This window comes from Hippopotamus amphibius, chromosome 17 (assembly GCF_030028045.1).
Source record: "Hippopotamus amphibius kiboko isolate mHipAmp2 chromosome 17, mHipAmp2.hap2, whole genome shotgun sequence".
In the NCBI taxonomy this organism is placed as follows: Eukaryota; Metazoa; Chordata; class Mammalia; order Artiodactyla; family Hippopotamidae; genus Hippopotamus; species Hippopotamus amphibius.
Genome location: NC_080202.1, coordinates 54,812,741 through 54,829,206, shown reverse-complemented (window position 1 = coordinate 54,829,206; position 16,466 = coordinate 54,812,741). Strand labels below are relative to the sequence as shown.

Here is a 16,466-nt window from a genome sequence, read left to right as displayed (position 1 = left end):
CTGGCAGCCTTTGGCAGCTTTCTGCAGGTGGGTTTCTTGGGGTCATTAACCAGGCGATGGCTTTTCTAAATTTACTTGTGGCTGCTCTAAATTTTGAGTTGTTTGGAATCAGTGTAAAATTTGGGGTTTATCTGTAGGCTTTGGCACTTCTTTAGTTGCTCAATTTGTAGGGGCTGAAGAAAAATTCTTTTGCAGAGTTTGGGCTCACTTAAGATGGTCTAGAAAATATGAAGTTCACCAAGAAAAAAAAAATTCCTTATTTGCCCACAGAAACTGAGAGAGACTTGTGAGGAAGTATTTGACACGTGTGACCCTTTCTATGCCTCTTTCCCCAGGTCACCATGGCTGTTGCTGGCTCCTCTGCTGTCCCCAGCTGTTCCACAGGTCACCTCGCCTCCGTGCTGTCTGTGTCCGGAGGGCATGCATCGCTTCCAGTGGATCAGAAACCTCGTTCCAGAATTTGGAGTCTCCAGCTCTCACGTCAGGGTGCTTTCTTCACCAGCAGAGTTTTTTGAGCTCATGAAGGTAAGTTGTGTCTAAGAGAGAGGGTCAGACATGGGGTTAGAGGTTTGGGGGCATAAGGTTGGGCGAGCCTTGGGCCAAAGCACCTCCTGTTCTAGAAGCTGTTGATGGCTGCTCGGCTCACTCCCGTGGGTTCCACCTGTCGGGTGTCAGCCTCACAGATGGCCAGGTTGAGCTGTGATCAGAAGCTCCCCTGGGTGGCTGATGTCTCAGGTGGAGCACCTCAGAGCTTGGGGGCAGTGGGGCTCAGGTCCTAGGTTTTGGTTCTTGTGGACACGTGGATTCCCTTTGTTCCGTGTTGGAGTTGTAGGCGAGATGGGAAGTAAGTGAGAGCCTGGGGACCACACGGGCACGTCCCTGCTGAGGACATCTGGGAGGGAACGAACCTCATTCTGGTCAGGGCATGGCAGATCCCTGCCCCGGCAACTTCTCCGAAACACAGTAGCTGCATCCAGTAGTGAACAGGAAATGGAGACCCAAATAACCTACAGCTGGGATTTGATACGTAGGAAGGGGCTGGAAGCCTCTCATTCAGTGGAGAGCATTTACAGGTAGCTGGAAAGTCTGGATGTCTGGTTTTAGGTCTCGTGATCCTGGTTCTTATCTGTAACTGTGTAAAGTTTATACCTTCTCTCTCCTGGTAGAGATGCTAAACTTTGCATTTGGCGGGGGGGGGGGAGGTGTCAGCGTTCCATACATTACTCAGGTGTTCATGCCACATCTCGTTCTCTGTGGTAACTGCCAATTGAAATGAAGTAATTCAACACTAATTAATTTTTATTCACATGACCTCTGAGTTTTATTGACAGTGGTGTTAGGTATGATGTGGTCAGGAGGAGTGCTGGGAGGTAACAGGAAATACACACAGATGTTCCTTTTTCAGCACAACAAACTAGTTCATTTGAGTGCGTGCGCGTTTTCTCTCCCTTGCCCTATTGTTCTGTAGATCCACTCTTAGCTTACTTTCCATCTGGCTTATTCCAGTATGCTGTGTGTGTCTGTGTGCATGTGCTCTCCCCCACTTCCCTCCACTGCTCCACTCTCCTATGTGTCCTTGTTTGCGTAGAACTGATGCTGAGGCTCTTTGCTCTTTGCTTCTACTTGGTTCTCTGCTTGGCTTGAAGAAACTGGTTTTTCACAGGAGGTAGTTCTTAGTGTCCCAGTCAACTCTGGGTGAAGGATGGACTGAGTCTCCACGTGGGGGTCCTCTGGCCTGGAGGTGGGGCCACGCTGTGCACCTGCCCGGGGTGGATGGGGCTGTGGAGGCCCGGCCCAGCAGGCCAGGAGGAAGCCGAGGCCACTGCTCCCTGCCTTCTGCACTGAGTTGTGGGCAGGTTCTCCGACACATTCCGTGCAGAGCAGGATGTGTTTCTTCCGAGGACAGACAGAGCGGTCCGTGCTCCCTGAGGAGAGAGTGCAGCGTGGTTTCTGCCGAGGCCCAGGCCCTCCTTACAGCTGAGCTTGTACCTGAGGACCTGGTGCCCCAGCAAACAATTGCGTAAACTTTTGCTGCCTAAACTTAATTACCTTACACCTTACTTATTTTCCTCTCTTTCCTGTCTTCATACTCACTTTCCCCATAAGCAGCCATCTGAATAAACAACAAACGAAGGAAACAGCAAATGTAGGAAATTCTTTTGTTTGTTCCTTGCATGTAAGCCTTTCCCAGTGGTGTGTTGGTGTGTTTATCTAGATAAGATGCCCCTTTTCCTCCACCGACAGTGCAGGCTGTGGGGGCCACGTGCGGAAGCCAGCACGTGCGTGCGTCCTGCCTCCCCGGGTGCCCTTGCCAGCTTGCCCTGAGGTGGTGCTGCCCTTCTTCCTGCCCTTGACCTCCTCTGGGGCCTGGCTGCTCAGCTCTGGAGAGGGGTCCGGCATCCTCCCGTGGCTGGAGTGGGTCTAGGGAGAGGACTTTGGCTATTGGGACTGACGAGTTATCTTTGAATGTCGATGTGTTCTGTTTGTGTGTCTAGCTGGGTACCTGTCTGTCTGCATTTCAAAAATATTATATACTCATGCTGTGCAGGTGGGGGTGGAGTGCAAGTTTGTACCCGTACTCCCTTCTCTGGCTCTGCTCCTTGGACACACACACACACACACACACACACACACACACTCGTATACAGATGTGCGTGGGGGTGGTGATGGGAGCACGGTTTGCGTTCTGTTCGGTGGTTTGCTTCTGTCCCTGCAGTGCGCTGCACACATTCCCTCAGGTCAGTGTGCACAGACCCCCTTCATCCTCCTCATGGCTGTGCTCTAGCTTGTCACATGGCTAGATCATGCTTTACTCTCAGGCTATTTTAAATTAGGGTTGTGGGTCCTTGTTTGGTAGGTTACCACATACATTTGGGGCTTGCTTTAAATATTAATTGGTGAAGATACAGGATAGTTCAGCTCGGAGTGTTATCTGCCTCCAGCATCAAAGGACTATATCTTTCCCCATGAACTATGAGAATGATGATTGTTGAAATTCGAATTGTTTCTTCTCTTCAGGGGCAGATAAAAGTAGCCAAGAGGCGGGTCGTGATGGCATCCCTCTACTTGGGGACAGGTCCTTTGGAACAGGAACTGGTAAGGTTTAAGGTGGGGGGTGGTCCTAGTGGCAGTGGTGAGTCACCCCGAAACTTCAGGCTGTGCGAAGCCATGGAGTTGGGGTAGAGCCGCCCTCCTTGGCCCACGGCTCAGGTCAGCTCTTGTTCTTGTTGCCCCAGATTCTGGGGCACGTCAGGAGGACCAGCTAGGGGTGTGGGGAGATGTGATCCTGGGCCTTCTGCCTCGCTGGCCTGTGTCTTCCTCACCTTGCACAGGGTCCCTAGGCTGTCTGTCTGCCAGGCTGGGGCTCCAAGAACTGTGACCCACAGGCCACATCTGGCTGCTGCCTATTTATGATTGGCCTGTGGACTAAGGATGGTTTTTACACTTCCAGCGTTTGGTAAAAAATCAAGAGAGGACTAGTAATTGTGGCACGTGAAAAGCATGTGAAATTCAAATTTCTGTGTCCATAAATAGCTTTATTGGAACATAGCCACTCATTAATTTTTGTTTTGTCTGTGGCTGCTTTCTTACTATAGTGGCAGAACTGAGTAACTGTGACAGAGACCACCTGGCCTGCAAAACCCAGAATATTTACTCTCTGGTCCTTTATAGAGAAGGCTTTCTGAGTCTGTGTTAGACAGAGGAGCCAGTGTGCATGCCGGCCTGGCTGCTGATTTCGCCCAGGGCTGGTGTCAGGTGCCGGGTCTGTGGCAGCCCGGCTCCACCTAGACTTGCTCTCATGCCATGTTTGTCCCTTCCAATGAGACAGGTGGGGCTGGGAAGGAGCAGACGTCACCCGTTGTGCAGGGGGTGCTTCCTGTAGGACGAGCCCAGCGCAGAATCTGTAGGTTAAGCTGAAGTGAGTGTGAATGAGGTCATTGTGTTGTTGGAGTCCCCGAATGGCTTTGTACTCTGAGGGAGTGAGATGGGCCCCTTGCCCGTAGCAAGTGTTGTTTCTTGGTTTGTCCTTATCCAGAAATCCCCAGGGCAGAGCTGAGAGAGAACAGGGGTTGTGGTTAGAGGGCGAGGGGAAGGGTGGGGGCAGGAGAGCGCCCACCCCATCCCTTCCTGTCTGAGGAAGGGGCACCCTGCTTTCAGGACATGCTGTTAGCTGCTAGCTTGGGAAGCCTGTTTGTTCTCTTGAGAGAAGAATGCCATGTCCAGCCCGTGGAGGGTGGCCAGTGGGCAGGTTGTGTCTTGGATTCATTCGTTCAACAAATATTTACTGAGGGTTCTCAGTGTGTGGGGCGCTGTTTGTTGTGTGTCTGTGAGGATGCTCTGTTGGGACGTGTGTGGGAGCTGGTGTCTTAGTGAGTGTTTCCGAGAGCGGCGAGGTCCAGACCCTTGGGCATTGCACCTCTAACCCACAGAGCCATCTTCCTGCCAGGCGCGGGCCACAGACGCCCGGTTTTCTGATAACTGTTCCCGAGGCGGCCTTAGGTGAAGTGGTTTTGCAGTGTTGGCGTCAGAGCAAGCGCGGATGGTGTATGCAAGCGTGCGTGCGTGCGTGCGTGTGTGCGTGCGTGCGTGTGTGTGTGTGTATGTGTGTTCAAAGAGGACCATGGGGGCATTAGCTGAGAGGTTGGTTCATTTCTTTAATACATAATCATCTTTTCAGATCTTTGACTTCTGTTCTTTCGGGGTCTTTTCTTGGCAGGTGGATTGTCTGGAAAGCAGTCTAGAAAAGTCACTCCAGGCGAAGTTTCCTTCTGACCTCAGGGTGTCCATTCTCTTAGACTTCACGCGGGGCTCAAGAGGTAGGTCTAACGCCCTCCCTGCTTCTTCCTCTTTCAGAGCCTCTGTTTTAGGAGTTACATCCTCGCTGCCCTGTCCTCAGCCAGTGGCAAGGCTATTTGAAGCCAGTCTGGGCTGGCCCAGGACGGCCTGTCCGTCAGGATTCCTTCTGCAGCGAGCGACCAAGAGTCTAAGTAAAAATGACTTTGGGAAAAAGAATTGTTTTGACTTCCATGTCTGACCTGGTTCAGGTGGGTCGTGATTCGGGGCTCGGACCTTTGGGCTGCCTTCATTCTCTGGCTCTTTGCGGTGGCCTTTGGCAGCCCCAGGCCCGTCTCGCTGCATCTTGTCCATTGGAAGAGCAACTGCTTCCCTCCTGGTCAGACTGGAGCTCCCGTGTGGCCTGCCTCGGGCTCTGGGCCAGGGCTTCCGTGCATGCTGACCGGCCCAGCCTGGCCCTGTGTGCCTTCCCAGGGCCAGGGTGGACAGAGTCATCTTCACCCTGAGCAGAAATGTGAAAGCGGGACTGCGTGGTGCCCCCAGGAGGAGGTTGGACACAGTTACCAGGAGGCGGGTGGGTGGGTGCGGGGTGGTGGAAGAGCAGATGTCCGCTACATAGGCCTCTCAGTCCTGCCCTGAGTTGTGGTGGGTGTCCAGGTGGAAGCTGTCCCGGAGCCCCTCTGGCTGGAAATGGCCTCCTGCGGTCTCACTTGGATGGCCACATGGGCCCTTGGTGGGTGTTCCTTCCCTGGCAGGCTGTGTGTGTGTTTTGTTTTTTTTTTAAAGAACTTTTATTGAGATACAGTTAACAGACAATAAAGAGCATATATTTAGAGTGTACAATTTGGTATCCCAATCTCCCAGTTTATTCCCCCCCCAACCCTCCCTGCTTTCTCCACTTGGTGTCCATATGTTTGTTCTCTACATCTGTGTCTCTATTTCTGCCTTGCATTTCTTCTTTCATAGTTGTTAGCATTTGCCTTATGTATTGAGGTGCTCCTATATTGGGTGCAGATATATTTATAATTGTTATCTCCTCTTCTTGGATGGATCCCTTGATCTTTATGTAGTGTCCTTTCTTGTCTCTTGTAACATTTTTTATTTTAAAGTCTATTTTATCTGATATGAGTATCGGTACTCCAGCTTTCTTTTGATTTTCGTTTGCATAGAGTATCTTTTTCCATCCCCTCACTTTCCGTCTGTATGTGTCCCTAGGTCTGAAGTGGGTCTCTTGGAGACAGCATATATATGGGTCTTGTTTTTGTATCCATTCAGCCAGTCTGTGTCTTTTGGTTGGTGCATTTAGTCTATTTACATTCAAGGTAATTATTGATATGTATGTTCCTACTACCATTTTCTTAATTGTTTTGTTTTTGTAGGTCCTTTTCTTCTCTTAGAGAAGTTCCTTTAGCATTTGTTGTAGGGCTGGTCTGGTGGTTCTGAATTCTCTTAGCTGTTGCTTGTCTGTAAAGCTTTTGATTTCTCCATCAAATCTGAATGAGCCCCTTGCTGGGTAGAGTATTCTTGGTTGTAGGTTCTTCCCTTTCATCACTTTAAATATATCGTACCACTCCCTTCTGGCTTGCAGAGTTTCTGCTGAGAAATCAGCTGTTAATCTTATGGGAGTTCCCTTGTATGTTATTTGTCGTTTTTCCCTTGTTGCTTTTAATAACTTTTCTCTGTCTTTAATTTTTGTCAGTTTGACTACTGTATGTCTTGGCAAGGCTGTGTGTTTTTCCTGGTGTGACTCTCCTGTCCTTTCTCTCCTGCTTGCCCACGTCTTCAGGAAGGAAGAACTCTCGCACGATGCTGCTTCCGCTGCTGCAGAGATTTCCAGAACAGGTCCGAGTCTCCCTCTTCCACACTCCTAACCTCCGCGGGTTCCTGCGGCTCCTCATCCCCGAGCGCTTCAACGAGACCATCGGCCTCCAGCACATCAAGGTGTACCTCTTTGATAACAACGTCATCCTGAGCGGGTGAGTCAGCTTCCTTCTGTCAGGGATCTCCCTTCATATTCCTCAGGGCAGAAGCTCGGAGAACATGGAGAAGGGAAAGTCCATCCCCTCGAGCCTTTGAGGACCTGCTGGTATGTGTGTAGTCTGGTGGCCTCGCTCTCTCCGCATCTTCCCGGTGCCCTGTCCGCCACGGAGGCTGGAAGGCAGGAAGGGCAACGGAAAGCTGGCCGTGGTTTTCCGAGCCCTCCTGTGTGCTCACTCCCGCACGAGCCCTTGGTGTACCGTCTCTCCTAATGCTCAGTGTCGCCCCAAGGGGTCTTTCCCTCACTTGGTACACGAGAAACCCGAGGGGACGCATGCGTCGTCAGGCAGGGCCAGGGGGAGTCCAGACCCTCTGGGAACACTGGCGACACGCCCGAGGGACCCTTGGCTCTGTAAATGTCCGCGGCTCCTCTCGTGGTCAGCTTATGAGGGGAGAGCCTTGCGGCTGCTCCTCTGTATCACCTGAGTGTCTCTTGCCTGCCTCTTGTTGAGCGGCCAGGCTCAGCAGCTGTCTGTTAATTGGCCGCTGCTGCTGGCGCACCCCGCTCTGTGTTGGTTGCTCCCCTGCTCCTGCTGGTGACCCTGAGAGCGGGGTCACCAGGACCTGCTGTCGCAGCCTCTTGCCTGAGTCCTCACCTGCCGCTTTCCTCCCTGTAGCGCAAACCTGAGTGACTCCTACTTCACCAACCGGCAGGACCGCTACGTGTTCTTGCAGGAATGTCCCGAGATCGCAGACTTCTTCACGGAGCTGGTGGCTGCGGTGGGGGACGTGTCCCTGCAGTTGCAAGGGGACGACACGGTGCAGGTGGTGGAGGGCATGGTGCATCCTTACAAAGGTAGGGTCCCGAGCCCCACACCCTGGCGAGCCTGGGGGTGGTAAGGGCGAGGAGGGCACCTCTAGTGGTCTCGCCCCAGCTTTAGGAGACTTGGGTGTCAGAGCCTCGTTTTGCCTTTGTCTTTGGGGCCAGACATATGTGACTCACTGGCCATCGGCCATGCGCTGTGGCTGAGGGAGCCGCCGGGGAAGGTGGGACTGTGGGCTTCAGGTCTGGGTGCCCGCGGGAGCGAGCCGGGAGCCTGCCCGGCACTTACAGGAAGCGGCCTGCTGAATGGCGACCCCCTCAGGGCCACCACCCCCGACTCCAGAGCACAGAGGCCCTGGGGCTCTGGCTCCATTGAGGTCTGCGGCCTCCTGCCTGGAACGTGAAATGGAAGAGCCCTCGGCTCGGCTCTGCTCTCTGGAAACACGCAAATCCTGGCAGCTAGCATTCCCAGGGTAATTGCATTCCTGTGATTCCTGTGGCCGTGGCTTCCTGGTGGCCTTTAAGAAAAGCTCTGCTGCTGAATTTGCAACAGTGTCAGCAATATGGGGAATGGGTTAAACCCAGCTCATGTAAGGAAAAGAGCTAGAAAGGAAGCATCTGAGTGGGGATGTCTGGGGGGAGCCCTCTCCCGGGGGCTGCGGAGGCAGCTCGTGATCTGCGCCCCTGCCCTGCCTGCTGCCACTCCGCCTCTGTGCTGTGTATAGAGTCGTAGGGTGGTTACTGGTATGTGGTAAATGTCATCAACGAAAATTTATGGAAGTCTGTTTTCTCTCTCATTATATGAGTATCTACGTATTGTTCTCAACTTTACCCTTTGGCTCACAAAGCCTAAAATATGTACCATCTGGCCCATACAGGAAATACTGGCTGACCCATGATCTGACTTAACAGGTCTGGCATGAATGTGCAGAGAAAAGGGCCCCCATTCAGGGAAGAATGAGAGCCGGCACGCTCAGGGGGCGTGGGGAGCTGGGCATAGCCACGCTTGGGACCAGGGCTGCTCGAGAGAAGCAGTGAGCGAGCGGCCCGGCCCCTGTGGTGGCCGCCGTCAGCGAGGAGGGATCCCCGCACGGAACACGCCCCTGTGCCACCGCGCAGCCCTGGAGGGCGCTCGGGCGTGTGTGCCGGGCATGTGTGCCGGGTCGCGGCCGCCAGAACAGCCCTGCTGCCCGTCTTTCTCTTGTTCTTGATCAGCCCTGCCCAAGGCTTGCGTTTCCGTCAGTGTTTTCGGAGAATCAGTGTTTGACAGTGTTGAAGTTCCCTATTTTTATATTTTATAGTGTTGTTTCCATTCTGTTGGTTTCTGCTTTTTACAGCTTCCTTCTTTGTACTGTAGTTTTTGTCTTTTCCTGTTTTTCCCCCAACTTCTTGAGTTGGATGCTTAGTTTATCACTCTTACCACCTAGTGATAGCATTTAGACTCACTTCTTTCCCTTCATTGTGTCCGCACAGCCACTCATCACTGGTGTCCGTGTGACAGCAAGGCCCAGAGCCTGCCCGTTCCCCTCTGCCCCTGTGTGGCTTGCTCTCCTGTTGTCTGGTCATACTTACAGGTGTCTCCGTTGGACACATGTTCTTTCTGACATGTAACATGCACCCCGGTCACGGGTGTGCGGCCTATGTACATGTTCAGAGTGGGTCAGCTCCCAGAAGCCCCTTGGGGTTCCCAACCAGGCATGACCCCCCAAGGTGCCCACTGTCATGTCTGCTGTCACCCTCAGCTAGTCTTGCCTGTATTTGAACTTTTTGTAAGTGGAATTGGTAGAGGCCTCTTCCACTCTCCTCCGAGTGCAGGCTCCATGTGGCAAGACCCTTTCTCGGGCATTCCTGTCCACAGCGGAGCCTCATGTGGGCCTGGTACTTTGTGCTCAGCCGAAACGTGTTTGGCGAAGGATCGGTTGTGGCGTCTGTGCTTGCCTGTCATGTGCCCTGTGCCGTGTACCCCGTGCTGGCTGGGAGTCCCGAGCCTCCCTTCTCTGCCCCTGACCCCTCCTTTGCCACATCTCCCTCTAGGTGACCGGGCTGCGTATTGCAAGGCAGCCAATAAGAGGGTCATGGATGTGATCAACTCGGCCAGAACCCGCCAGCAGATGCTGCATGCCCAGACCTTCCACAGTGACTCCCTCTTGACCCAGGAAGACTCAGCGGCTGCTGGAGACCAGAGGCCGGCCCCTGACACCTGGATTTACCCATTAATCCAGATGAAGCCCTTTGAGATTCAGATAGACGAGATTGTCACCGAGACCCTGCTGACGGAGGCTGAGCGAGGCGCTAAGGTCTACCTCACCACCGGCTACTTCAACCTGACCCAGGCCTACATGGACCTGGTCTTGGGCACGCGGGCTGAGTACCAGATCCTGCTGGCCTCGCCAGAGGTGAACGGCTTCTTCGGGGCCAAGGGGGTGGCTGGTGCCATCCCGGCCGCCTACGTGCACATCGAGCGGCAGTTCTACAGTGAGGTGTGCAGCCTGGGGCAGCAGGAGCGGGTCCAGCTGCAGGAGTACTGGCGGCGGGGCTGGACGTTTCATGCCAAAGGTACGCGGCAGCTGGCTAGCTAGAGGGTGGGCCCCCTTGTGGGACAGCAGGGGGGTGGGGGAGTTGGCCCACTTGTTAGCACCCATGTTGCCGGTGCCCGCCTGGTGGATCCCCACATCTTCTCCCTTCTGTCTTCATGACAGCTGTGCAGGTGTGTCACAGTCATCACATTTTTGTACATTTCAGTTATGCAAGCTCTCTCCCTTGTGCGTATCCAAAACTTATAAACTCAGATCATTTGGGTGGCTGTTTTAAAAAATGTACACATTAAAAAAAAAAGAAACTACACATAATCTCTCCTCCTCAAATAGATGAAAAGGCACTTTTCATGAAAAGTGCTGTAGTCTTTCCTCAAACAGTCCTCCTGCATTGGCCCTGCCCTTCTTGGGGACAGAGGATTCGTTAGGGATCATTTTTTTGGCATCAGACAGCCCAGTTTTTCAGTTTTTTTTTCAGCATTGCTGTTTTTTCGCTCTATATGCCAAACCTTCACTTTTTTTTTTCTTTAATAGCTGAGAAAGCTGAGGCTTTATACTTAACAATGCTTCCACGTACAGGACTGCCTCAGGGTGGGTCAGAGTGTGAATTGCATGTTGTAATGAGCCCTCTTGGGCAGTTGTGTGCATCCGTGGAGCAGCCCACGTGTGGCACATCCCAGGAGATATCCACAGCGTAAATAAACGGATTTAGGACCCTGTGCTCAGCAGTGGGACCACCAGCTGAAGCGCACCTGCCTCTCAGGTGTGACTGCTCCTTTCTGTGCTCGGGGAGACCCCATGGTCAACTCGGTTAGTCCTGTGTCTAAAGGAAGAGTGGGCCGTGCAGGGTCCCCAAGCCCCGACTGAAGTGCCTGGCTTTCCTGACTTCTCATTGGTGGTTCGGAGACCCATTTTGCTCCTGCGCTGGTCCTGGGGGCTTCCAGAGGGGCTGAGCGAGGAGGGAGGGGGATGGTGTTGCCACGGCCACTCATCTATGTTGTTAGACTCGAGGTCACTTTGAACCCTCGAGTTGGACTCTTGTTTTCTTAAACACTGGTTTCCATCTGGGGGTATGCTAGGAAGTACCCCCAGGCCACCCTAGGCCTCCTGGGTCCAGCCCTCAGGGGTTGACCCCAACATGGTAACTTTGAAAAACTCCCCAGGAGATTCTAATGTCCTGAGAACCACTATTCTAGCTCAGAGTGCTGGAGCTTTGGGCCGGTTGGGTGGTTCCCGCTTCCTGCTGTGAGGCCCACGTGCCTGCTTGGGCAGGTGGTGTTGTCTGGTGTGGGAAGTGAGCTCCACCGTTGTACCGTGGGGCCGATCCTGGATGTGTCCTGGGCCAGACCTGGCTGGCGGTCAGATGTCTCTGGGCAGATAGGCCAGCCTGCCGGGGTGTGAAAGGTATTTTAGGATTGGCTGTGTTACTTCTGAAGATAACAGTGGTGCCTGGGGTGGGGTAGTGGAGACGGAGAGCTGGACAGCGGGAGGCGCTTCGAGCTCTGCGGGGACCCGTGTGCCTGGTGAGCTGTGCAGAGGTACGTCGAGAGCTCTGGCTCCTTGTCTGCCCTGTGGCTGGATCGGTAGGGGGTCCCTTGCCACTTTGGGGCCCTCAGTGCAGCCTGGCCCATCAGTTCTGAGTGTGCTGTGGGTTATTTCCGTGAAGCTGCACTGATAAACGTGCAGTGACTCCCCAGTTACCGTTGAGACAGAGACACCCAACCGGCTTTTCCAGTGTGTCTCGCCTTTTCCCGGACTGGGGTGCTCCTGCCACTCCCTCCCGCTGCCCTCCTTGCTGCGGGTGGGGCCCTGCCATCTGGGAGCTGGCTTCATGGGGAAGGCCAGGAATCCCAGGGTGTGCGTGGTTGCGGGGGGTGGGGATGGGAAGCAGGCGGGGCACGTGGAGAGGGGCTTCTGGGCAGAAGGCACCTCACCCTAATGGCAGTGCTGAAGTGAGAGGCCAGGGCCTTCCTGGCCCGGTGGCTGTCGTCGATAGTGGGGTCTTAAGTCAGCCCCCCTTTCTGGCTCATCTTTTGATGGTCACTTCCCCCAAAGCAACCTAGGACAACGAGCAGGAGTGCAAGTGGTGGTGTGGGTTTGGACTGTGGAGTGGTGGCCCGTGTACTGACGGCCTGCCCTCTGCAGGGCCCGTGCTGGGTACAAGCAGTGCATCTGCATTTGGGCGTCAGAAAATTCCTGCCGGTGGCTAAGTAGTCGATGCTACGATTCCCTTCCCCAAGTTCCTGCAGGACAGGCCTGTGCTGATCTCCGCACCTCCTGCTCCTAGAACCCTTGGGCGAGGAGAAGGAGAGTGAACCGGGACGCCGTGCTCCCGCTTCCCTCCAACCGCGTTGTCTGTCAGCGCCGCATGCCCTTGGGAGTCAGGCACTCCTGGGAGTCAGGCAGCCCGAGGCTCTGGGGCCTGTGTTGAACCTGCTGGCGGCCCCGTGCCTGGCGGTGGAGGAAAGCTCTGGTTGGTCCTGTCCTGTGGAAGCCGACAGGCGGAGTGGGGAGAAACAGCCTTCTCATGGGAAGTGGCCATGCCAGTCCACAGGTGCCAGTGGATCGCAGTACAGTCTGCTGATGGGAGGCCCCGAGGGCTGGGGTTTATTCTTTGGTGTTTTCTGCTCACCCAGTGTTGCTAGGAACATTGAGCAGGGGCGTGCGTGCGCTTGGCTGGAGCAGCGGCTGGTTCTGCTGGTTCTGCTCAGCAGCCTGAGCGAGGCTGCCTCAACTGGCTACTTTGTTGATTTCTTAGCAGACTTGAGTATATATCACATTTTAATAAGGAGAGCTGCTTCAAAGAACTAGAGGGACCTTCCACTCTGTAAAGACATGTACTACAGACCTCTTTGGCAATGTGGTTTATCTGGTTCGTTTTTGTTTGGAGTTTTGCAAAGGAAGCCTATTTGGTAGGCTGAGACCCTGGGTGAGCATGATGTGGTGGAGAGGTTACCAGGATGGGAGTCTCGAAGCCTGGTTCTCAGCCCAAATTTACCTTTGGCAGAAGTGGAGGGACCTGGTCCAGCTTCCATGTCCACAGGGGCAAGGGCTCTGGATCATACTCAGGAGAGAATGGCGACATGCATATGTTCGAGTTTCTGTGAAATGACTGTGCGGTTCACGGGCGAGGAGCAGGGCCCTGGGGGTGGTAGCGGGGATGCCGTGCATGGCGGCGGAGGGCTTGGGCCCTTGGCGAGGAGAGGTGTCCTGTCACCCGTAGTTTTCTTGCTGTTCTCCCTGTGGGTCCGTGAAGGGCGACACTGAAGCCGGAAGTCTTACCAGCATCTTCTTGGCTTCAGGAGGGCTTTTGGGGTGTGGGCAGGGTGGGGGTCCACCTTTGACATCTGTCAGCTGGCCGCTCTTCCGATCCACGGTTTGTCAGCTTCCTGTTGCCCGGCCGTCGCTCCTCACCCGGTGGGGAGCATTCCGACCTATGGGGAGCACCCCTGGTGCAGCCGGAGACCCCTGGAGTGGGTGCTGGGGATGTGGGTTTTTTAGGCTTTTCATATCTGCTCTCATTGATTGTGTCTGTGTTAGGTGCTCATATAATCAATTTTCTTTTACAACTGGGAGTTTGTACCCTTTTAATTATTTATTTTTTTAGAGGCAGTTTTTTTTAGAGCAATATTAGGTTCATAGCAAAATTGAGAGGAAGGTATAGAGTTCCCGTATACTCCCTGCCCCCAACACATGCACAGCCTCCCCCACTACAGTTATTATAATTGATGAACCGACAGAGACACGTGATTGTCACCCAGCATCCACAGTTCACATCAGTGTTCGTCTTGGTGGTGTACGTTCTGTGGGTTTGGACAAATATCTGATGATACGTATTCATCACTACAGTATCGTACAGAGTGGTTACACTGTCCTGAAAACCCTCTGTGCTATTGTGCTCTGCCTGTCTTCCCCGCCCCCAACCTCTGCCCCCGGCAAGTGTAGATTTTTTTTTATTGTCTCCACACTGTTGCCTTTTCCAGAATGGCATATAGCTGGGATCATACAGTCTGGAGCCTTTTCAGACTGGCTTCTTCTACGTAGCGACATGCATTTAAGTTTCCTCCGTGTCTATTCGTGGTTTGATAGGGTCAGTTCTTTTCAGTGCTGACTGTATTCCATTGTCTGGATGGACCACAGTTTATCCTCTTGCTTACAGAAGGACATCTCAGTTGCTTCCAGGGATTCCCCTTTTAAACTTGGTCCTGGTCGAGAGTGGGGTACAGGGGGCCAGGAGCAGAATGGCTTTGTCAGCGGTTGTAAGTGCTGTATGTCCCTTGTGCCAACGAACTAGCGTCTTTAGTTCTTGGAGAGGCAGCAACTTCAGGGGAGTCTGAGGGAGTATGAAATGTGTCAGGCTGAGTCCTCACATCTTCTTAGCTTTCTGTTCCGTGGAGAGGAGGGGGCCTGAGAGGTGGTATATGCACTGTCGTGAGATTTCTTGCCGAGAGCAAGGGCCACGTCCAGGCTGGGGGACCTGGGCTCTGCCTGTTGTTAAGATGTTGACTTTGATTTCATCTGGATGCAATATTCCAGCATTAACAGCACGATGTGTGTGGTAAGGGCGGGGCAGGGCCATTGGATTAAGAAATTTCTGGCTCCTGCTGACAGAGGAATCTGTTAATGATTGTGAGAATTGTCACTATTTTTACTGCCTTCCCAATAGGCCTCTTGGCATGGTGCCCAAAGGTGAACTTGCAGTGAGAACCAGGGCAGCTCCACCCTGTTTGCCATGCACATGTGGGGCAGTTCTCACCTGGGGATGGCAGGTGTGCCTGGCGCCGTGCCACTCACCTTGGACCGAGCAGGCACCAGCCTCCGGGCCTCTTGGAGTGTTTCGGTGCTGTTCTGGCCTCGGAATAGGTGATGCTTATCCATCTGAGGGTAGGACCATGATGTCTTCTGTCCCCTCTTGTTTTTACAGGGATCTGAGAACCCTCTGAAATGTATTGCAAAATATTGTTGGGGGAGAGGGGGAAGGGAGCATAGTTTTGAATTTTTCTCGGAGAGATCCTCAAAAAAGGCCTCTAACCTGAAATGTTCATGCCCTCCTGCTGTAGAACCGCAAAGCCTTTTTATGCTTCATTCAATCATCATTTGTTGGAAGAGGCATTGTTATCCTCATTTTATTTCATTTGTTCCAACAGGTATTTATCGAGGGCCTGCTGTGTGCCAGGCAGCACTCAGGGCACTGGGGAGGAGGCACTGGGGAAAGGACAGACTAACCCTGCCCTCGTAAGGTGTACAGTTTCCCGGGAAGCGGATAATAAGTGGATGAATCTGTCCAGATATGACGGCAGGTTGTAGGAAGGGCTCTGAAGAAGACCAGAGCAGGAGGGGGCTCCAGGCTGACAGGGGTCTGTTAGACGGGGGTTAGGGAGGGCCTCTCCGAGGAGGTGACACTGAGCAGAGAACCCAGGCAGGAGAGGTCTGGGCTGAGGGAACAGAAACGTGGAGCCCCGAGACCACACTAGGTTTGAAGGACACCCCCCTTTTGGAGTGGAGGGTGGGCACTGAGGTTGGAAGAGCCTCAGAGGCCAGGGTGAGTGAGGGCTGCAGGCAGCCTGGGGCCACCTGGTTTTCCCTTCAGGATGATGCTGGGACTGTGAAGGGGCCGTTGGCATGAGTAGAGTGGAAGGAAGCAGGTGTCCCCCTCCCTAAAGAGGAGGCCAGGACATGGGGCAGGATGTCTCATTCCAGAGCTGGGAGGCAGCGGAAGTTGTTGGCCTCCAAGTCCAGTCGTCTCTGTACCCACGGCACGCTCCCTTCGTGGTGAGACCCGCTGTCCCTGGCGCCCAGTGCTGAAGTTCAGTGTGTTCCCTGCCCCCCCCCCCCCCCCCGCAAGGCACTTTCTCCCCTACCATGCTGTCCTTCCTGCCACAGAGTCTCTCCCTGATCCGGCAGTTCCTGGAATGCTGGAGGTGTTGGGCCCAAAGGTCGGGCCCTGGGATGAGGACTTGGGGCTTGATAACAGGTTTATGGCCGGGCTGGGAAGTGCTGTGTTTCCTGACAGTGAGTCCCTGCCCGGCAGTCTCACCCTCTGTGTGTACTCACCCCCACATCCTGAGTGGCAGCGCAGGTCTGGAGCTTCTGACGGCTCAGGAGCTCAAAAGGGCCTCTTGGGAGGGCCCCCCTCCCCGAGTGAAAATTTCCCAGTTGTCCTCAGGGCACAGACCAATAGCTTAAAACTCCTGACTTGGTGAGCTTCAATCTAGAAGGGCTCTTGTTCATAGCCACCCCCCTGTAGCGGGCTCTCTGAGGCCCTGGGCACCGTGTGGAGCTGTTGGTGGCACCACATGGTGTCCCCCTCTGGCTTCCCACCCTAAGTTAACCCCACC

The 16,466-nt window shown here is 53.9% G+C and overlaps 1 protein-coding gene across 4 annotated transcripts in view; it reads left to right on the top strand.

Moving 5' to 3' along the window:
- The window catches only part of PGS1 (phosphatidylglycerophosphate synthase 1), a 39,168-nt gene that overhangs the window by 8,279 nt on the left and 14,423 nt on the right, over positions 1 to 16,466 (top strand). For all 4 annotated transcript variants that reach the window (XR_009049964.1, XM_057715192.1, XM_057715193.1 and 1 more), the window contains exons 2-7: positions 336 to 525; positions 3,019 to 3,096; positions 4,718 to 4,817; positions 6,581 to 6,770; positions 7,449 to 7,627; positions 9,629 to 10,150. Coding sequence is in view for 3 of the 4 variants with exons in the window: in XM_057715192.1 (XP_057571175.1) it covers positions 336 to 525; positions 3,019 to 3,096; positions 4,718 to 4,817; positions 6,581 to 6,770; positions 7,449 to 7,627; positions 9,629 to 10,150 (1,259 nt within the window). In the remaining variant the exon portion in view is untranslated. The remainder of the gene's footprint in view (positions 1 to 335; positions 526 to 3,018; positions 3,097 to 4,717; positions 4,818 to 6,580; positions 6,771 to 7,448; positions 7,628 to 9,628; positions 10,151 to 16,466) is intronic.